The sequence below is a fragment of the Elgaria multicarinata genome, chromosome 12, assembly GCF_023053635.1.
Source record: "Elgaria multicarinata webbii isolate HBS135686 ecotype San Diego chromosome 12, rElgMul1.1.pri, whole genome shotgun sequence".
Taxonomy (NCBI): domain Eukaryota; kingdom Metazoa; phylum Chordata; class Lepidosauria; order Squamata; family Anguidae; genus Elgaria; species Elgaria multicarinata.
Genome location: NC_086182.1, coordinates 24970903 through 24993678, shown reverse-complemented (window position 1 = coordinate 24993678; position 22776 = coordinate 24970903). Strand labels below are relative to the sequence as shown.

At 43.5% G+C, this 22776-nt stretch overlaps 1 protein-coding gene across 1 annotated transcript; it reads right to left on the bottom strand.

Annotated features, from left to right (window-relative positions):
- Positions 1-745: 745 nt before the first annotated feature.
- On the bottom strand, positions 746-16184 carry KCNJ5 (potassium inwardly rectifying channel subfamily J member 5). Its single transcript, XM_063138846.1, has 2 exons — positions 15238-16184; positions 746-1183 (listed from the first exon to the last, which is right to left on the bottom strand). The coding sequence occupies exons 1-2, from the start codon at positions 16175-16177 to the stop codon at positions 798-800; spliced, it is 1326 nt and encodes a 441-aa protein (XP_062994916.1). The 5' UTR covers positions 16178-16184; the 3' UTR covers positions 746-797.
- Positions 16185-22776: the final 6592 nt, after the last annotated feature.

Here is a 22776-nt window from a genome sequence, read left to right as displayed (position 1 = left end):
TAACTCAGGACAAGAATTTACTCACTGATGATCCCCTTTAAAGAAGCCATAAGCCAATCTGGTGCCCTCCAACTTTGTTGTACTACAATTCCCATCACCTCTAGCCAGCATGACCCTTTTACAGAAGCCATTAAAAAGCCTTCCCCAACCTGATGGCTTCCAACAATATTAGACTACAACTTCTATCATCCCCACAGCTGGAGGGCACCATATTGGGGCAAGCTGCCATAACCCCAGGGAGGATCTGAAGCAACTGTTTAATCTCAGATGGTGAGATCTATTTTTCTGTTCAAGGAGATTTCAGCCTATTTTGATTGAAAGCATCATGGATAGTATCCAAAATACCAAGCTATATACCATCATACAGGACATTATGACAAACTCTTGACTGGATACAGAAGACCTCCCACCCACTGCTCCCCTTCTCTCATTTTATTCAATAGTTAAGGAAGGAAAAACATTTTTTTAAGCTACATTCCTTTCACCAAACGAGTTTTAAAAACACATATACCCTCCCTCTGCTTGAAGAGAGGTGATCAAAGAAAACAACAGTGAAATGTCAATATTATCAGCGTCATCATAATACATCCTATCTAGTACTTTGCGTGTGTCCATGGATCTCAAATCGGTGAGTAAGTCCCTGTAGTATTCCCCATTTTGCAGAATGGAGGGAAGAAGCCCAAATAGACAGAGGGGCCCATCTGAGCTGGCCTCCAGTCTTACATTTTCCAGTCTCCCGTTGTGCCTCCTCTGTGGTAGGAGCACCTAAATTATCTATAGTTCAGCAAGTCTTTCTGTTATGAGGACAGGATGCCCTTCACCTCTCCTGCTGTCCCGTTGGCTCCGTTCAGCTCTGCTGGCTCCTGGCATTCATCTTTGTCCTCCTCCTTCTCCTTGAGTTTTCTCTCTTCCTGAACCTCTTTTCCCTCTTCCTCTTTTGCCTTCTCCAGTTCTCCCCCACTCAAGAGGTTGGCACTGGATGGGTGGCTGAGGAGCCGCCCCTCCCGGAAAGATTCGGCCAGTTCTTTGGCACAGCATGCAGGTGTGTTGGTTTCATAGGTGCAGTGAAAGCTGTTGTAGTCAACTTCATAAAAGTCCTTCTCCAGGGTGAGCACGGGCGTGAAACGGTGCCCCCAAAGCACTTCTTTGTCCATGTAGGAGCTCCGAGCCTGGCAAGTCATTCCTAGACAGAGGGTAAGAACAGGCAAATGTTAAATGTAGTTGGCAAAGAGACAAAGAGATGTTAAATGGACAGTCTTCTTGGATGCCCAGACTCTGCTTCCTTTTAAAAAGAAAAAAGAAAAAGAAAAAAAAAACCCTTAAAAGCACTTTAGTGTTGCTTCCATACCTGATTGCTCCAGGACATGGAAAAAGTCTTAGCTTAACAAGCCTGTATATATTAAAAAAAAATTAAAAAGGGAGAGAGGGTATTCTAACGTTGATCAGGGGTCTGGAAACAAAGCGCTATGAAGAGAGACTGAAAGAACTGGGCATGTTTAGCCTGGAGAAGAGAAGATTGAGGGGAGACATGATAGCACTCTTCAAATACTTAAAAGGTTGTCACACAGAGGAGGGCCAGGATCTCTTCTCGATCCTCCCAGAGTGCAGGACACGGAATAATGGACTTAAGTTAAAGGAAGCCAGATTCCAGCTGGACATCAGGAAAAACTTCCTGACTGTTAGAGCAGTGTGACAATGGAATCAGTTACCTGGGGAAGTTGTGGGCTCTCCCACACTAGAGGCCTTCAAGAGGCAGCTGGACAAGCATCTGTCGGGGATGCTTTAGGGTGGATTCCTGCTTTGAGCAGGGGGTTGGACTCGATGGCCTTGTAGGCCCCTTCCAACTCTGCTATTCTATGATTCTATGAAAAGTGCAAGTATCTAATGAACTGACCATGCTTTTTGGTGAATGAAAAAATAATAGTTAAGAATAGTTTTAATAGCATTTAGTCATATGGACAAAGTACAAGACTCTTCCAGTTCCTTGTGCAGCTTTGCTACCACATACATAGCTCTCTCTCTCTCTCTCTCTCTCTCTCTCTCTCTCTCTCTCTCTCTCTCTCTCTTGTGACCATTTATTTATCTACTTATTTCAGTTCTAGGCCACCTAGCTGAAACTCTCCAGGTGTTTTGCAAGACCATTGAGTACACTGGCTGTTTTCTCGCTTGCGTAGACCAAGGCCTTAGCAGCCATTCTATGGGAGAAAACTCTGGTCATTCTCCAAGAGTACCATGCATGCAGAGAGAAGGTGGAGCAGGAGCACATTGCTGGCTCCAACCCTCAACAGTGTGTGCCCCACCCGCATCCTTCATGCATTCAACTAAAGGTCTGCAAAGGGACACCAACATGCTTACAGTTGTGTGTGCATAGGGCGAGGGCTGAATTCAGTTCCCGAGCAGCTCTTGGTGGCTGCGTTTCAATGCAGGGCCCAAAAGCAAAAGCGGATGGAGCCAAACTACCAAAAAATAGTAGCATATTTTAGCTTCAAGCCAGTAAGTAAGCCTTAGGAGAGGCGTTTTGACCTTTTAGAATGGGCAAGAAATTGTGCAAAACCTGTGAAACCACCAAATGATTTGCAGTTGGGGACCAAGGGGTCAAAAAGCTGGAACCACCTGGTGATGTTGGAAAGGTTGTGTGTGGACTTTTGGGGAACCCCAGAGGATGGGATTGGGACTCCAGATGGACTTGAGATGGCCTGTGGACCAGAGCTTCATCACTACCACAGATGCTCCATGTAATGTGGACCCCTGCATTAGGGGTGTGCACAGACCCCCCGCTTTGCCCCGCGGGCTGATCTGAAAATTTCGGATCGGCCCGCTCCGCGCTGCTCCGCCCATACTCCGCTCCTCTTCGCCATGGAGCTCCGGCTCAGAATCGGAGCTCCGCAGTGGAGGGGAGTGGCGCCAGGTAAGGCCGGGAGAGGAGGGCGGGTGGGGGGTTACCGGGCCCTGCCTCTGTCGCCGCCCATGCGGCGACAGCGGCAGAGCCCGGTAAGGGACCAAGGGGGAGGGGGGCCTTACCTGCCTCCGTCCGCAGTCTGTCGGCTTCTTCAATTGAGCCTGCGGTTCAACCAGGAAGTCTGGGCCGCAAGTGCGGCCTAGACTTCCTGGTTGAACCGCGGGCTCAATTGAAGAAGCCAACGGACTGCGGATGGACGCAGGTAAGGGAGAGGAGGGGGGGTTACCGGGCCCTGCTGCTGTCGCCGCATGGGTGACAGCGACAGCGGCAGGGCCCGGTAAACCCCACTTACCTTTCTGGCGGAGCTCCGGATCGAGGCGAAGGATCCGCCTTCACCTCGATCCTCTTCACCACGCTCCACCGGCACCCCAATCCTCTTCGCCTCTGCCTTAAGGGCAGGCAAAGCCCCCCCGCTCTGCTTCTAATTTGCCGGTCTGATTAGAAGCGGAGCACATCCCTACTCTGCATGATCTGGGCTCCCAATTGTTTGGAGCACTTCTGTATGTACAGTTGTATGTGCATAGCCAGCCCCTTTACAGATGTCCTGCTCAATGTCCACTGATGCTATAGGGAGTTGCTGATGAGGACAGGGACAATTAGTGTAGACAATGCTGAGCTACGTGCACCAATGGTTTATGGAAGCTAGCTTCCTATGTTCCTGTGAGTTGCTATTGAGTTGGTACAGATGTTTTGTCAGTGGTGATTCATCTGTGATGGCTCATTGACAACTCCAAACCATTACTTGATAGCTACTGGCCTTTGGCATATGCGCAGGCCTGGTTGAAAGTCTCACCACATCCCTTCCTCAATGCTATTATTCGGCATTAATGAAAATAAAGCCACTTTTCGAGAAGATGGATGGAAAGAGAGATGTGGTGGTGGTGTGGAAATGAAGCAGGGATGTTTTGCTCTGTTTGAAGCAGGGCTAGAAATCTCTCCAGCAGCCTGTCAGGGAAGACTTCCGTTACAGCTGGCATCAGGGCAGACATTATCAACAAGAACTGTGTTAGTCATGGCATCCTGGCTTTCAGCAAAAGCAAGAACTAGGAAGTGCAGAGGCTGCATTGAAAAAGAATGCAGTGGAGGAGGAAACGAAATCCAGAATGTTTTGAACGGGATGTTCTGAACTCAGGAATAGTAGGCTTGGCTAGAAATTAAGGTTCTGTCATAAATAGGTCAAGATAGAATCCTGATTCCAGTGTGCCTGTAATTAAAACATCCACCATTGCCTTTACAGGGTTGGCATGATCTGAACTAATTAGGGCTGCCCATACCATTAGACAAAATGAGATGGTGGGATGCATGGGTCGGTGGAAGCACCCACCCACCCAGCGAGGATGGCCACAGATGATAGTCAACAAAGAGGAACTGCATAAGCAAAAAAGAGGTCTCAGATTTGAATATGATAATTTATATGTATACAGAAAAAAATAGAAATATTTACTAGATTTGAAATAGAAATACAATACATTTCACACTAGTGAGCATGTGAGCTGAGTGCTGAGCAGACTGTGTGCTCAGTCTGCTGTCCAGGTGCTAACTGTTGATGGGTGAGGTCCAGCCCCCTCCCTTCATTATATTTAAACTGGACTTGGACTAGACTTCCTCTGAAACAGAGGGTACCTTCAAATAGAGAATTGTCCTCTGTAAAGCAGGACACATGGCCACCCTAACCCCTGGACATTCTCCTTTGCTGGGGAACTGAGGTGTGTGTGGGTGCCCCATGTTCCTAAATTAGCCTGCGCAGATACGGTGAAGTAGTCTTTAGATTTAATAAAAAACCAATTAAATAACTAACCATTTGCAGCCCTTTCATGACATGCCAAAGCAGCCACCTCACTCTGCCTAATGGTAGGGCCGGCCCTGCTAGTTGTTAATGTAATGACCATAACATTCTCCAATCACCATTAGCAGCTAGCCAAGGCCAATGTGTGAACAGAGTGCTGGATTAGATGGACCTTGGTCCTGATCCGGCATGGCACTTCTTACATTCTTAAGGTTGTCCTTACCACAAAGTGATAAGCACCCTTTCTGAATGGCAGAACATGAAAAGAGGCACCATAACATTGTCTCTCTCTTTCTCTTTGATCCATGTAGTAAAATAATAATGATAATGATCAAGAGTAGCTTGGGGACACATCAACGTTATGCTCCAGGTGATGGCTTTAAAGTGTACCTTACAAATCTAGACCTTCACATCCTGTGACATGTGCCTTCAGTGTGGCTACATCTCCAAAGATTCATTCTCATTCTCATTCTCATTCTCATTCTCATTCTCTCTCTCTCTCTCTCTCTCTCTCTCTCTCTCTCTCTCTCTCTCTCTCTCTCTCACACACACACACACACACACACACACACACACACACATATACACGAGACTGTATCTATCTATCGTATCTATCTATCTCCCAGCATCAAGCAGCCCCAGACATTGCCATGAAAGTCCGGCTTTGCAATCAGTTCTTGGAACATCTCTCGTACTTAAGGGATAGCCTTATCCTGGTCTAGAACTCCTCATCCAATTTTGCCATTCTCTCCTGCTGTAAGTATTCAATTAAGGCAGGAACAATGGAAAGCTTTCACCGACCAAATGCTTTCTTTCCACCGGCTTCCTGCGGAAACTGCTTTCTCATAACCCCAGGGGTACACAGAGCCAGCACAATTCAAGCAACTTGTAATTGCTCCATAATGCCATTCAGATATTCCATTTTAGCACCATGTGCATCGGAGCTAATCGTACAGGGACGAACTGCCTGGCAACCCCGACGTCCCTTGCAAAGCAACGCAGCTCGCTTCAGACTCCATTAAGCGCCTGGCTTGGAGGCTGCCTACTCTCCTGAATGCATTTCTCATTTTCCTGGTTAATTATTCCTTGACCAAAAGGAAGGCAACAATAGGAGGTGTTAAAACAGAACACACATGAGCTTCATTAAGTGCAGGCGGGAAGGAACAGTTGCTCTGGCACTTGCATGCAGTGTGACCTCTGAGTTTTGTCTTTTCTTCTTCAAAATCTGCTCAACGGTGGACAAAAGACCACGAGGGTCAGTTCTGATGTAAAGCTTTCCTCGGCAGGAACACTTTTGATATGATGCTCACAGAGGCAGGAATGCTCTGCGTTGACGTGACATCTAACGTTAAAATCCATAGGAGTTCAAGAGTGATGAGTCAGATGCTTGAAACATCCATGTGGATTTTAACTGTTTCATTATAATTTCGGTACTTCCATAGGATATTCACAATGCAGTGCAGTCATCTCTTGCAGCACAGGTGCAAGACCTTCAGGACTAGAAACCAAATCTGGTCCTCTACGGGTCCCAATCCAGTCCTCCTGGACTTGTCAGAAGGTTCCTCCCCCTTCCCCTGACTCCACCCCTTCTCCTTGATTGCTGATCATTTGTAGGTTTTTTCCCTAGGTGTCTGGGAATTGCACTGCAGGGCATACATGTAAGGAATTCAATAACTTCAGAACTCTACTAAAAGTTCAGTCCACCCAGATGCAAAGCGCAACTTTTTGAGTTCTTTTGAAGAAGAAAAAAGTTACTTAGTCCTCCAAATGAGAGTTTTACTCATATGGAGAGAATACAGGGATGATCAAAGGGATTTGTCTCCGAAGGCATGGAGGAATGGCCATTGCCGGCTTGCATGAGTGGAAAAGGAAAAGTCATAAATATTCTAGCTGTCGTTTCTCTAATTAGGCACTGTGTGTCCTTCATTAGCATCAAAGGCTCCAAAGTATGATTACCAATGGCTGTAGAAATTAGTACCCAATTTGCACTAATTAATCTAACTAAAACCTTGGCCTCTGAAAAAGTCAATATTGTTCCTCTCCTCACTTCAAAAAGGGACTAGAAAGCAGTTTGGCTCAGTTCCCAATTAATTCTGTGCATTTTGTCTGTAAAAGGATCTTGTCCACACACTGATTTCCACTGCTGGGTGGCTCAACCATCCCAAAGGGAACCCTAGATCTGGAGTGAGGATCATGTGGCCATCCAGATGTTGCTTTACTGAAACTCCCATCAGTCCTGGCCAGCATGGCCAATGATCAGGGATGATAGGACCTGTAATCCATCTGGAGGGCCACAGGTTTGCTAGCAGTGTCCTAGATCAATGAACAAATAGTGTTCATTGAACAAATGAACAAATCTATTCCTAAAAATATATTTGCCTGGCTGTCAGTCTTCGTGCTAACCACCTCCTCACCATGTATGTAAAACAATAATAGAATCATGGAATGGTAGATTTGGAAAGGGCCACGGGAGACATCTAATCATCTAGACTGAATTTTATAACTTGGTATTGGCAAAAAGATAGTGGTGGGCAAACTCCACTTGGCTCAGATTGTAACTGGCTTGCAATTCATCACCACTGAGCACAGAAAATTGGTACCCAAATGGGTACTTCCATTTGGACTGATTAACCTGAATAAAACCCTGGTCTTTTTTTAAAAAGGGGGGGAAAATGTGTGTAGGTTCTTTCCATGCAATTCAGAACTCTGTGAGTTTATAGCTCTAAATCTTACAGGGCCAAAACAGAGTTTATGTATTTTATTAAGATTTGTATATCACCCAATGAATAAATGCCTTTGGGCTGATTCATAATAATAACAAACCAAAACAGCAGCAACACTGAGCTGGTTTGCACATTAATCAGCTTTTGAGCCTTATTGTAACAGCAGCTTCTGTCCTTACTATCCTTCACCTGGTGAACTCTGACTGCACTGATGTAAATGCACACCATCAGCTCATAATAGGACTTGCTATTAATTATCATGTGATAAATGTTGCCTGAGTTGTAATAAAAACATGCATTTCAAGCAGTGAAAATGCCATATTTCAAGGCTGCCTTTCGAATTCCATGTTTGCAAACTTTGTCAACACCACTAAAAATAATACGTGTCTGGCTGGCTAATTGTCAACAAGACACAGGTTGGGTGGGAGGTTTGGCATGAATACAGTGTCTGCCAGAAAGTCAGAGACGATAGGCAGGCTGCTTCATCATATGGAATGATGGCTTAAGGGTGAAAAAAGTGTACTCGCTAATGTTCTTTAATTGAATCAGCCAAGTCGTTCGTCAAATAACTCAGACAATGCTGAACGCGTGCAGGGAGCAGGGAGCCAATTGCTTTTATCTGTTTTGTTTTTATAGTTTCTCTCCCCCCCGCCCCTGTTGAGCAAAGACACTTTATGAACCTGGAAACCACAATGGAAGGTAATGTCAGTGAGACTGTAGGCAAAAAGGGATTTTCAGACGTGTCTGCACTGCAAATGTTCAATGGTTTCAAGTGTGTTTAACTATCCCACCGAGAAGCCGTAAGAATTTGTGACACAAAATTCCCCAGATATTCTCTGGATTTGCAAATATTTGGTGCAGCACCAAACAATTGCTATTCAGATTCAGCTTTTGCAATACTGCAGGTGTAAAGGGTCTAATTTTGCATAAAACGCACTATTTTACGGCCACCATTTTGCATAAAGTGGCGATTTCCGTAAAAGGGTTGCCGGTGATTTTGTATAAAATAAATGATGGCTTGTGGAAAAACGGGGAACTCTGATCTAGCCTGACTCAGGGCTTGCCGAAGTGGGCAAGCTCAGGGGACCACAAGCTGGTGTCCGAGGGGTCAAGCTGGTAACAATTTGCTGAGCTTGTGACATCATTACTAGGGGTGGGCGAACTCACCCACATCCAACTGGATGGACACACGGCCCACTCTCTGCCCCCACTAGTTAGGCCGTGTGAGCTTCTTTTGAGGCCCAGCTTGGCCCAGCAAATGCTTGGCAGCACCTACCCTCGCTGCTGAAATTGCAACACTTTTAGTGGTGGCTAAAAGCACCTGATGGACTCTGGGGAGAGGGGGAATCGGGGGAGTCCGTCAGACTCCCGGATTCAGTCGGGCACTCGCAACGTCCCTATCTACCACTGACATAGCAGATCCTGCAGGACGGAAGTCTGCCAACTTTTAAATGCTATCCACTGGATAGATGTGTGCACATGTGTGTGTGAATGAACAAGTAGCTTTACACACTTAACTGAGTATTATGATCCACTTGAAGCAACCCTGATACTGCTTGGATACTCTTCATTAGCTCTGGAAGGTGGTAAACAGTATTGTAGCTCTTAATCCTGGTTATGGGAGTTCATGAAAAATCATTGTAACAACCAGAGTCTTAATTTGCTGTCTCAGCACCAACTCTGATAACAGTCTGGGACCTGCTGGTTGCAATTACAATGCGGCGAGGAGTCAGAAGGAGGAACGCTGCTGAAGGCACTGCCATTACAGGAGCAGAGGAAGATATAATATGTGATGCCCAGGGTACCCCCCACCCCCATATTCCTCTTGAGCAGCTGGTTAAAAACGTATTTTGTAATGACTCCACCAAGGCATGTTTTAAGACTTAGATAAATAAATATGGATTGCGCTTAGTGAGCTTCCCAAAAGCATATTTTTCTTTCATTTCTGCAACATCAAAAGTTTAACTAGGGATCCAAGTGCCAGAGTATTGGACTAGGGGAGGCATGGATTCTGGTTTTACTTTAATCATGTCACTTGATGAAATTGATTTTTCTTTCGTTGCAGTTTCCCAGTTGTAAAAATAATTGCTTACTGTAAGGATTGTGCTGGAAAGGATCTTAAAATAATTTAGTCCTGGGCCAGATCTACACCTTATGTCATATTGATACGATCCCAACACTGTGACTCTATATCCCTTTTGTGCATTTATACCTTGTAGCACACACAATGACATCTGTTGCAGAATTTTGGATAATACAGAATAAAAAGCAGGATATAATGCTAGAAAAGCAGTGTATGGAATGTTTAATGTGCCCCAACAGTTATCGCTGCACTTCAATACTGATAAAAAGAACTAGTGTAAATCTAGCCCAGATTGGTTTTTTAAAGCCTTTTTTCCCACCCTTCTCCAACACTTACCCCACTCATGACAGGAGCCTCTGTATCTTGTATGGCAGGGTTTGGCAGAAACATTTCCAGATGTTTTGGATAGCATCTCCCAGCATTCCTAATCATTGGCCATCCTAGCAGGGGCATCTGGGACTTGAAGTCCAAAACATCTGGAAATGTACCATCTGCCTAGCCCTGTTGTACAAAACCAACATCCAATAGACAGGACTGTATGAATTCTTGAAGAACATCACACAAGTACAGATACTGTTATGAGATACAAAAGATGAGATCCCAAGAATTTGAGTCGTTCTCTCCTCCTCCTCCTCCTCCTCCTCCTCTATTCCTTCCCCCCATGTTGAACATAGTTTTAGAGCCATGGGTAATGAACAGAACAAACTATATCATTCTAGAAGCACACTACACATAAAATTTTCTCCAAGTGAGATGATGATGAAACACTGAGTTAGTCCTTATGACTTCTTTATAGAAGGGCAACAATTCATTTTTTTCCTATCCAGAGCATGTCATAGGCATGAACCACAAAACCAATCAAGATGATACCAGATCATGGTTTGTGTTCAGCTGATGAATTGCAATCCTGTGTAGATGATCAATTTAGTTGCAGTCTATCTATAGTGGTCATGGTGAGGTCAAAAGCATGTGATGCTGGTAGCATCTGATGACATCAGATCAAGGCAAGTAAAGTCCCATCCAATAAACAGAGGCAAGTCACAATAGGGAAGATTAGGTTCAGCAGATACAGTTTAGTCAAAGTAGGCAAGTTAAAGCATGTCAGGCAATGGTAAGGCAGAAAGAAACCCAGAAGCTTGGACAGCTCAGTGTGGGCCTCTTAACTGGAATTGTCTCCTACTAGGGAGATGCTGTTTCAGCAGAAAGCTAAAGCCAACTGAAGCCTTATAAAGGATTACAAGATCTATAGTTTCGTCATCTCTGCCCTCCTGGAGGAGCTGGTTGGATTTATTCATTTAGAACATGCATGCAATTGAAAAATGAGCATGAAAAAAAGTTTATTTTTAAAAATATACACCATTGATGGGAAAATTTTCATGTGTATTGGGGGAAAATGCCAAAGCAACAATGCTCGTAATCTGATATGGACATGAGTCAGAATGAGCTTTGAGGTGAAATTTGGAGAACCTCCATGAGCTCCAGTTTTGCTGATGCATATATCCCTACCATGGATTCATCCTCAGAGTCAGAATACAATGACAGGGCTGTGTCTTCTGGCTGGGAGGTCCCAGGAAAAAGCTATCACCAAAGACATTTACTGTGCCTCATTCTCATTGGAATCCACGCTGGAAGATCCAAGGGCTTGGGGTCTGACAAGCAGCCAATGTTCACCTAGAATCTAGGTCCTACTCCAATTTGGTGCCCTCTTGATGTTTTGGACCTCAACTCCCATAATTCTCAGCCAGGATGGCCAACGGTCAGTAATGCTGGGAGTTTTAGTTTAAAACACGGAGGGCATCAGATTGAGAATGCTGACCTAGATGCACCTCCCTTTAACATGTTTCTTTTGCCTTCTCCAGCTCCATATTCAGTTCTTAACAGCAGATGCAGTCCACTCTATTGGGACTAGAGAAATTAATTTACACAGATGGAAGCTGCTTAATGCTATTAGGTACCAGCCTATGTGTTCCCCTGGGTAAAAGAGCCCCATTTGTACAGCAATATGCTTTTGCCATGCTTTTAATTCTGAGCTTGTTATTGATAATGACTTCCTCTTGTACACCATTAGCCACACTTGGGCTTCTACATGAGGAAGTGTTGTGTGTAGGTAAGCACAGAATCTCTTCTGACCACTCCTGATAACAGTAGCCTATGATGGTGAACAGGAATCTGAATCCATGGATGGATCACATATAGACGAAAAAATCCAAGCCAAATATTTCATATCGTAAGAAAGAATTACTGATGAAGGCGAGCCACACTTGCACTCTTACAAAGCAAGCAGTTTTAAGTGTGTGTGTGTGTGTGTGTGTGTGTGTATGTATTTTGTTGTGCTGCAATATTATTTGTAATTGCTGCACTATCTTTTCTGTCTGTGTCAGAACCGTGACAACAAAGCTGTTTAAAATAATACTCATCTGTACAGTATATGATGCATCCATGAGTTCAGATTCCTGTTCATCATCATAGGTTACTGCTATTGGGAGTAGTGGGAACAGATCCTGTGCTTATGTACACACAACAATTCCTCATCTAGAAGCTCAAGTGTGGCTAACGATGTACAAGAGGAAGTCAAAACCAAAATTTAAATGGGAGACACTGTCACTGAAGATGCTCTTGGAACGGTTAAACATTATTCTTAGCTTAATAGATCAAATATGCAAACATGTAGCAATGAGCTGACAAGCCAATGACAAAGATACATGCTATAATTAATGTCACCATTGGAAAAAAGGTTGCCTTATCATTCCAAAATGCCAGTGAAGGAAGGAAATGAATTTGGACACAACCGTAACCTCTTTAAGATTACAAGGTCTTCACTCCACACCCACTATAGAAGTTGCAAACTTGTTTTGGAATTGCTGAGATAAGAACAGGAGAAGAACCCTACTGGATCAGACCCAAGGATCCATCTATTCTAGCATTCTGTTTTCCATAGTAGCTGACCAGATGCCTCTGAGATGCCTACAAGCAGGATTTCTCTCCAATTATTGCTCTGGTATACTGCTCTCTCTCTCCTTGGAACAGTTTCAGATCAGCCTCTACTTTGAAACACTGGTGAGACAAGTTTTTACCTACATTTCAACCTGCTATGCCATTCTGATTCATCCATATCAGAACACACCGAAAATTCTATACTTAGAATAATATTGGGTCTCCCCACACTCTTTGGAGTTTCTTAGAACAGAAATACAGGCCCTACCAATTATGATGTATGTTCAGATATGTACTTTCCATTATTGCATAAAGCTAAAAAAAACCATGAGAGGTGGCAGATCCCTGCACTCAGTTATTAAGAGAAAGTCTCTGAAAAGGGCCAATGTGAGGAATGTTGGAGGGGAGAAAATTAGTGTGTTTAATCCAATTTTATGGTATTCCTACGAATTACTTTTGTCAATTAAAGCTGAGTAAAGGTAAGACTTCATTTGAAGACAATTTGAATGTTGGTTTGAGTCAAGCTAACTTGATAATCCTGAAGTAAGTTAAAACAACTCCATAGTATTATATATTTAAATGTATAAATACATATGAAAGTTATCTCTCAACTCTCTCTAAATGCTCTGCTAGTAGCCATGCTGATTAGTTTTCAGTTAATGTCTACTGCTGTACTAGATGGCTGTGTTTCACGTAAGGTCCATGTCTGGAGAGGAAATGGTGGATATTTTTTTGTTATCAATTGTTCTATTGCTTATTAGTTCCGGCACAAGCTCTTCTCCTGTCTGAGGTGGGAGAGTGCATACATATGCATGCTGCTGCATGGCCACTTACCCCCCTTGCCATCATGACCTATCAATGCCCCGCCCTATTGCTGATTCCATCTGCCCTATGGAGAACAGTATCAGCTAGAGAAAGCGGCTGGTGCAGCTCTTCTGATTGCTGGCTGGCCCAAATGCCTGGCTCTGAGGGGTGCTTCTTCAGACCCAGGCATTGTGGGAGGGGTATCCCAGGAGATTGCCCATGGTACAGATGGTTTCTTGAGACAGCGACTCCCTCCCTCCCCCATCCCTCTCTCTGACACAGCCAGTTAATTCATACAATGTGTATTTTGTCCATGCAAAAAGGCTCTTTTACTCAAGTGGACAAAAGTAATGTGTGAACCAGGCGATCCAAAGTGTAGTTGACAGCAATTCTCAGGATTGCTGTGAGACTCCACCCTCCCCTTTCATCCACCACCTTGACAATCAGAACTGCTTGCAAGGGGGGGGGGGAAACTGGCTTGTCGGATCTGGCTTGTCGGATCTGGCTGTAGGCCACTTGTTTTCTGTAAATGCTTTCTAATAGATCAATAAAGAGTGATTCAACTCAAACACTCTCCTTTTGAAATAGTATAAGCCCTGGCAAGTTTCAGATATTGAACTTGAGCACTCAGCTCCAGACGTGTCTACGGCATTCTGCTTAGGTTTAAGGCTGTGTTTGTGGTTTTTAAAATGCATTGTAATAGAGACAGTGTTTTAACAAATGCATGTTCTTTGTCTACTTTCTTTTACTCAGACATAGGCTCCCATGGCAACAGGCCATATCTTGAAGGCCACAGAAGTGGCTATTTTTGAGTAGTCTCCAAGAGAGACTTAATGGAAGTTACAGCGGGGGGGGGGGGATTTTCCCTCAGAACAACTGTCATGTTTCATTGAGTGAAGAAATGTGTGCAACTTCATCAAACCCTCTGTGCTATATCCTCCATCATTCAGAAGCAATGCTAGTATCAGGGTCTTAGAAGTAATTACTAGAATTTAGCTAGAAATACAATATATCTCATACATTTGGTAAACAGTCATCAGTTGTCCTGTGTGTCTGCTGTCCAGGTGCTAAACCTGTGAACCGCCCAGAGAGCTCCAGCTATTGGGCGGTATAGAAATGTAATAAATAAAAATAAATAAATAAATAAACTGGCGATAGACTCGATAGGCTTTGAAACAGAAGAAGGTGCCTTCAGAAAGAAGGTTGTTCTTTGATAGCCCTTCAAACAGAGGACTGCCCTCTGTAAAGTAGAATACATGACCACCCTACTTAGGTACAAAAATGTCCCATTGCCATTTTCATATTTTTGTTTCTTAAGCTGCTTGTGTACCAAATTTCAGCTTTCTGGGTGACCTGGATATGCCTTAGCGCTCTCTCTCTCTCTCTCTCTCTCTCTCTCTCTCTCTCTCTCTCTCTCTCTCTCTCTCTCTCTCTCTCTATATATATATATATATATATTTGAAACAAATCCAACATCAATGTTGTCTCAGGTGTTCCCATTTGCTTCCCAGCTGGGTGAACCTCTCTGAGCCAACCTTGAATTCCCCTGTTGGGAATGATTTAACTAACACAGAAATCTTTGTGTTCCTAACTGGCTAGACAGGGCCTTTACCACGAATTGTAATTTACTGAGTTTTTAGTTTTGCTTTAAAATATTTAAGGCATTTTAACTGGTTAGCTTTTATATTGTTTTATTATGTATTTTAGTTTTTGATGGTGTAAACTGCTTATATTTTTTAGATGTGATAAGCAGGATATAAATTGATTAAATAAATAAATACTTCAATGGGATAAAGCAGTATAAGGCAGCTTCCTACAACACAAATCCATGGATGATATTAAATCAGGTTTCTACAGAGCGTTCTTGGCTTAGATACCTGAATGATGCACCTTTGACATTAGTGTTAGTGACAATAACACCAACATTGATATTGCAATTATGCCTTACCAGTTGCTTCCACCATCCCCTCCAAAATGACCACGATTTCAAATTCCTCTTTCTCCAGCTGGGCACGGGACATCTCCCAAAAGGGGCTCTTCTCATTGATTTCATGTGAAATGATGAGCGGAGACACCAGAAACAGCCTGTCGTCCCCTGTGTCAAACCCCACATTGATGTCTGTTTGGTTCAAGGGGATGAATTCCCCTTCTTTAGTCTGTTTGGATTTAATCAGCTTGGCTCTAATGGAAGCCTCAACGATGTGGGAATTTCTGAGATCCCCAACCCGGAACATGAGACACAGCTTTTCGTCTCTTATAGAAATCACAGCATTGTTGGAAAACATGAGGGTCTCTGCCCTTTTCTTTGGTTGGCTGATCTTCACAAACATGCACCCTACCATGAATGCATTGACTATAGAGCCCAGTATGGCCTGAACTAAAAGCAGTATGATACCTTCAGGACATTTTTCAGTGATCACCCTATGGCCATACCCGATGGTGGTCTCAGTCTCTATGGAAAACAGAAATGCTGAGACAAACCCACTGAGATTGTCAACACAAGGGATCCAGTCTTCATCTTCTGCATGATCTAGGTCTCCTCGAATGTAGGCGATGAGCCACCAAATGAACCCAAAAAACAACCAAGTGATAGTGTAGACCATGGTGAACACAAGAAGGTTAAAGCGCCACTTGAGGTCCACCAAAGTGGTAAAGAGGTCACTGAGATATCGGTAGGTTTCCTGGACGTTTCCATGGTGCACGTTGCACTTGCCACTTTTTTCCATGTAGCGTTGGCGTGGCTTCTTGATTTCTGCTGCCAAAAGGCGTGTTCGATCAGTAGCAATTGGGACTTCATCCCGGGCTTGCTTGGGAAACTTCTTAGGCTCTCTTGGAGTGACACCAATTTCCATGTCCTGGTTCATGAAGATTCTGGAATCTCCAGCCATGCTTGGGCTATATAAGGGGAAAAGAAACAGAACTAAATACCAAAATTACCCCAAAGCAACTATAACAGCCTTTGTTAAACTGGTGTCATTTAGATTGCATCTCTAAAAAAAATAATCAGGGTTTTTAAAGCTTCTGTATAAAATATTAAACACATAAAGGGACTCCTCTCTTATGGTTTATTGGAAGTAGAATGCTGTTGCCAGGTAGGCTCACCTGGTGCTGCACCTGTTGCCAGGTGAGGGCCTTTTAAGATCAGTTTTTGAAATCCATCCCCACCTGCTTCACATTGTGAGAGTTCTGCTTTAGTTGTCAGCATCTGTTTTTCATTGTAGGATGCTTTACGAAACCGGTTTTTAAATCTTGTAAGCTGCTCTTGAGAGTCCTTTGGATTAAAATAAATAAATAAAACAATTCATCAAAATGGTTATGCATCATAATGCTACAGACAAATGCAAAAAAGGATTAATAACCCTTATGAAACACAAGATAAAAATGTGAGAAATCTATGCATTAAAAGCCAAAGCCGATGTGATGGCAGGAGATCTATGATTAATTCTCCCACTTAGAAGGAGGAGGAAGAGATGGCCAAATATGGATTGGGATTGGAGCAAATGTATTTTTTCCACTATTTGTATCGGCACCATTTTCCCAGTCCAAATTGCCTCTGTGGGCTGCTATGTGCCCCACAGGGGTAAAAATACAGGAAGTCATACTTTCTGCCATGGGACAAATAACAATTCTGAAGGGTGATTTGGATCGGGAAAATGGCACAGGCTGAAAGGGTATCTGAATCAGGGACCCCCTGCATCTACTTTGCTATCCTAAACACACTTACCCGGAAGAACGTCCCACTGAAGGCAGTTAGACTTATTTTTGAATAAACATACTTAAGAGTACACTGCCAACCATTTAACAAAAACATGTTTGCTCATTAACATGTCATCACTAACTTTATCCAGAATTTGCCTTGACAAATTAATCAAGTTGTGTGGGGTAACAAGATATAGGTGAAAATTAGTTGAGATATCTTTCTAACTATCATTTCCAGCAAGCCAATGATCTTTTACAAGTCCATCAAATACTGCATTTGTTAATGGAATCCCTTTGTTCCGTTGCGGGGGGAAAGAAAGAAAGAAAGAAAGAAAGAAAGAAAGAAAGAAAGAAAGAAAGAACCCACCATGAAGCTTATCATTCATCTTTGGACAAAAAGGAAGGATCTCCTGCAGAGAACTGCTTGCCAACTCTTCAGTACATCAAAGAGAGAAGATAGCAACATGCTTCTTGGGGCCAATGCACTGCAAACCCTATTAAAATCTAACCAACTCTATCATTTCTCTATTTGTGATCTTCTTGTAGCTTTAGAAATATGGTAAGATGAAGCAACAATATGATTAGAGTGCTGTTCCTTGGGAAAAGCAAAAGTACAAGTTTCAGTCAAATGGCAGAAGGACCAAGACCACTGATGAGATGCAAAGTTTCATAGTCACGTTCCCCGTTAGTTACCTCCATCCCCTCACCCCCCAAAAACTGATAGTTGTAGCTTTTCCTCTGCATTTTCCCAGGTACAAATTAGAGTGAATCCCTCACTGGGCAAATATGTTCCGCAGAACAAAAAGGCTAACTGAAGACTAGATTGTTGTTGTTTGTTCGTTCAGTCATTTCCGACTCTTCGTGACTTCATGGACCAGCCCACACCAGGGCTTTCTGTTGGCCGTCGCCACCCCTAGCTCCCCCAAGGTCAAGTCTGTCACCTCCAGAATATCCTCCATCCATCTTGCCCTTGGTCAGCCACTCTTCCTTTTGCCTTCCACTTTCCCTAGCATCAGCCTCTTCTCCAGGGTATCCTGTCTTCTCATTATGTGGCCAAAGTACTTCAGTTTTGCCTTTAATACCATTCCCTCAAGTGAGCAGTCTGGCTTTATTTCCTGGAGTATGGAATGGTTTGGTCTTCTTGCAGTCCAAGGCACTCTCAGAATTTCCCTCCAACACCACAGTTCAAAAGCATCTATCTTCCTTCGCTCAGCTTTCCTTATGGTCCAGCTCTCGCAGCCATAGGTTACTACGGGGAATACCATTGCTTTAACTATGCGGACCTTTGTTGTCAGTGTGGTGTCTCTGCTCTTAACTATTTTATCAAGATTTGTCATTGCTCTCCTCCCAAGAAGTAAACGTCTTCTGCATAACAAATAGGCACAATGGTACATTGGTTAACTGAACACTTAAAATACTTTAAAAATACTTTAGAACAAAAGATGTCACCATAATGAGTTCCGCAGAAGAAGTCAAAGCTACCGAGGGAGCACAAGTAAATTCAGTAAAACATGCATGTATGTCTAGGTAAGGTTCCGTACCTTAGTATGAGAAGCAGTGTAGTACAAAACATAGGATGCTGGCTTTGATCCTGAAGGCCCTGAATTCAAATACCATCTTATTCATGAATGTTGTAAGTCAACTTGGCATAGGGCTATACGGATTTTGTTATATCCATTCCACCTGTGTGTCACTCTGTCATCCACTCATTGAAGAAATTGGATGTTTCTCAATTCAACGCACTTGCATTTTCATTGGGAAGTGCACACTTAATGCAAAAGTGCAGTCCCCAAAATGTGCATTTGCACAAATGTGCAAATCCCCTCAAATCTGTATTTCCATGGTTTAGCCTTTGGGGGAAACACACATTTTCAGTTGGTGTGTATTTTTATTGTACAATTAAATTTGCTTACAATTCTGGAAAGTACCAAAAACCAAAGAAACAAACAAAAAACAGTCTGCAAGCCTGCAAAATCTACACAACTCTGAAAAAGCTGGTCCACTGCGGAATCCACAGGTCCAATATATAGAAGTCCAATATATAGAGAAGATTGAGGGGAGACATGATAGCACTCTTCAAATACTTAAAAGGTTGTCACAGGGAGGAGGGCCAGGATCTCTTCTCGATCCTCCCAGAGTGCAGGACACGGAATAATGGGCTCAAGTTAAAGGAAGCCAGATTCCAGCTGGACATCAGGAAAAACTTCCTGACTGTTAGAGCAGTACGACAATGGAATCAGTTGCCTGGTGAGGTTGTGGGCTCTCCCACACTAGAGGCCTTCAAGAGGCAGCTGGACAACCATCTGTCAGGGATGCTTTAGGGTGGATTCCTGCATTGAGCAGGGGGTTGGACTCGATGGCCTTGTAGGCCCCTTCCAACTCTGCTATTCTATGATTCTATAAGTCTGAACTCCTTTGAATCCATTGCAGATTCTTGGACATCCCTAACTTGGCATCCTTATTCCTCCATTCGATGGCTACCCAATAAGAGCAAGAGATTGCAAAAAGAAGATGAAGAACATGGGGAAAAAACGGCTCTATGTCTTACAACCTGCAGTTTCTCAGTCAGAAGCACAAAGTAATGCACGTTAAAACAAATTAGATATGAATATATTAAAAAATAGGTATGCATAAAAATGAGATGCACAAGAGATATTACAAATCCTTCATGCTGCTTTAGCAATCCCTGAATCAGCTCATAATGTTGTCGAGGCATGCAATTCAACCTCCAAAGGATGTTTAATTTAAGACCTCCTGCTTACCCTATATACCCTTGCCTAGGAGTAAGCCCCATTAAACACAGTGGGATTTCTCTCTAGGAAACCTGCATAGGGTTGTACTGTAAGTTATTTTCTCAATCTCCATGAAATGTCAAAATGGTAACAAACCCGAGATTTAATAGAAGTGAGTATGGCATTTCCGTTTTTCTTTCTTTCTTTCTTTTTGCAATCATAAGCCTGGTTGCTGCTATCAGACCAATTACTGAGGAAAAAGAAATTTAATTAATGGCACTTCTGTGCAAGCAGACACCCAGGCCACATTCCGCCAGTGCCATGGAGTCAATCGGTCACATGGACCACCCCGTGTTACGGCTGTTCACCAGCCTTGGTGAAACAGGGCTGAGGATAATGCATCTGTCACTTTCGTATAACGCCACTTGCTCCTTCAGGACAGGCTGCCGAAAGCCGCAGCAGCTGCAAACGGAGAGGAGAAGGCAACGCATTATTCTGTTATCAGTCACGCAAAGAGGCTTTTTATCAAGCTTCTCTATATCATGTAGCTTTTACTCCCGTGCCAAGGCTCGGTGGGCGGGAGTGACATTAAGAGAAGCCAAGGCATCGCGACGAAAGTGAATGAGCTAAATCCAGCTGGGGTTGCTACTGTTCCAAGTTCCAACCACCACCAAGCTGCTTCAGGAATTTTGATGTTTCAACCAAGTGCCTCTAAATAAGGGCAATGTGCTCTTTCTCCCAAGAAGAACCAAGCTTTCATTGGGAAAGGAGGAAAGCGCAACATGCATCTGAGCATGTGCTGAGTGGGACATAGGAATTGAATAGCCAAATATGCATCACCTCCAAGAAAGGGAAACACATCACAAAAAAGGGGGACCCAATTTGCCTAAATTTGCATATACTAATTTATATGTGTAGATGCAAATTTAAGGGAGATGATTATAATTTGAATAGAAATACAGTACAGAAGACTGATTAGGTGACCCTTGTGTCTGTCTATTCAGCCTGCTGTCCTGGTGCTAACTGTTGTTGGTTCTTATGGTTGTTTATCCTTAAACTGGAATGGAATGGGATAGCCTTCCAAACAGAGGATGCCTTCGAATACAGGATGACTCCCTGGCAGCCCTTCAAATAGAGGAGTGTCCTTTCTAAAAGAGGACACATGGCCACCCTACATAGGAAGCTACCTCAAGCCATGTCAGGCCATTGGTCCATCTTGCAGTGGCAGCAGCAGGGCTGGCCCAACCATTAGGCAGGATGAGGCAGGTGCTTCAGGTGGCAGGTGCTAAGAGGCAGCAACAAAAGTTTGGAGGAGAGAGCTGTGGGCTATATGGTTTCCCCTGTGCCCCCCAAGGTAGCCATCTGCTTTCAGATTCAGTGGAGGAACATGTTCCATCCCCAGTACTGAAGTATGGTTCATCTGCTAGTCAAGTTGGCTTTTGTACATGGAATGGGAATGGGCGCCATTTTGTTCTTCACCTCAGGCAGCAAAATGTCTTGGGCCAGTTCTGGGCGAGAGCTCCCCAGAGTTTTCCTCAGTGACACCGTAGAGGCCTGGCCAGCACTCCATGCCAAGTGAGCGTGCACTCTACCATGCTACTCAGAATCTTTTGCGATGCTTAAGGTTTCTAAAGCAAATATTCAGGTGGTTGTTTGTTGACAAATTAATATGGAAAAAGATCCTCGGAAGGCAAAAGGTTTGGAAAAAATGGCTATTGGGGACAAGGCCTTTAATACCAGCTGTTGAAAAGAGAAATTCTGAGACACACTCTGTAACTCTGTGACATGATTAAACAGCACCTCTGCAAAATCCCAACTCTTTACTTTCTACTGCTATTTTCTCTGGGTCACCTTAAAGAGGTGCAGGCATTTATTCAGTACATTTTTGCCCCAAGTGCAATTGGTGCTAAGAAACATAGGGATCTCTTTGGAATCAGGACATGGCTTAAGTTCTTTGTGGGGAAAAAGGGGGATTTACCAAAGGGAATAAACAACACTGTACAATCCATGAAACACATGTGGGGCAAATTTCACAAAATCTGGACATCCCTAATTGCAGATTATGCAGTGTGCCAATGGAGGCTGGTGTCAGTTGAGCAGTGAATCCACTCCAGGTTTCAGTCAGAACCAGTCAGGACTCTAAAGTCCTGCAAATCACCTTGGGCAGCTCCTTTAGGGTTCTGACTGGTCCTTTCTTGTTCTGATTGAAACCTGGAGCAGATTCACCACCCCACAGACAAGATGCCCTAGACAACCTCTTAGGGGACCTCCAAGGTCTCCTCAAACTCTTAGCATGCTATGATTGTGCAGGACATCCAGATCTATTTAGAGTTGCCAACCAGCCAGAATGAAATGCCAGCCTCCTGGCCAGTTGCCAGAGGAGGAGGAGGAGGACATCAAGCCAGAATAGAATTGTATAGTCAGCTGGTTCTGTTGTTTCCCAACTTTTTTTAAGGTGTTAAAAAAGAAGATGTTGACAAGGTGGAATCTCTGCACATGCTCTAAGGTACTCAGTCCTTCAGCAATTTTTAATGGGTGCTTAGTCCTTTTCAAGAGAAATCTTCATGGTTGTTATTTTCCTATTCTTTTGATAAGATGGGTGTTTTCAGGTAAAATAAACTCACTTTTGGAGGGGGTTCTGCACATGTTCTAAGAAACTTAGTCCCTGCCATTTCTTTGTTTCTTGTCAGCAGGAAAGTTGTAGTTAAAAACATCTGGAGTGCCCCAGGTTGGAGAAAGCTGGGGTTCATCATCATCATCATCATCAATGATTTTTGGGCTGCCTTCAAGTGTGGTATCCTCTAAAAGTGGGTTCCACCACTAAAGGCAGGCTAAAAAACATTTTAAAGGAAGCCTAAAATCCTTCAAGGCAGCCTAAAAATAATTTCGTCTCTCAAAGATAAAAGTTCAATAAAAATACTATAAAAACAGATAATGCCAATAAAATCTCCAGCCCACAGACTACGAAAGGCCAATGAAATGACATGAATCCCTGATGGCAGCTAATTACAGAAGCTGTTGTTGTTATTGTTATTGTTATTATTATTATTGCAAGT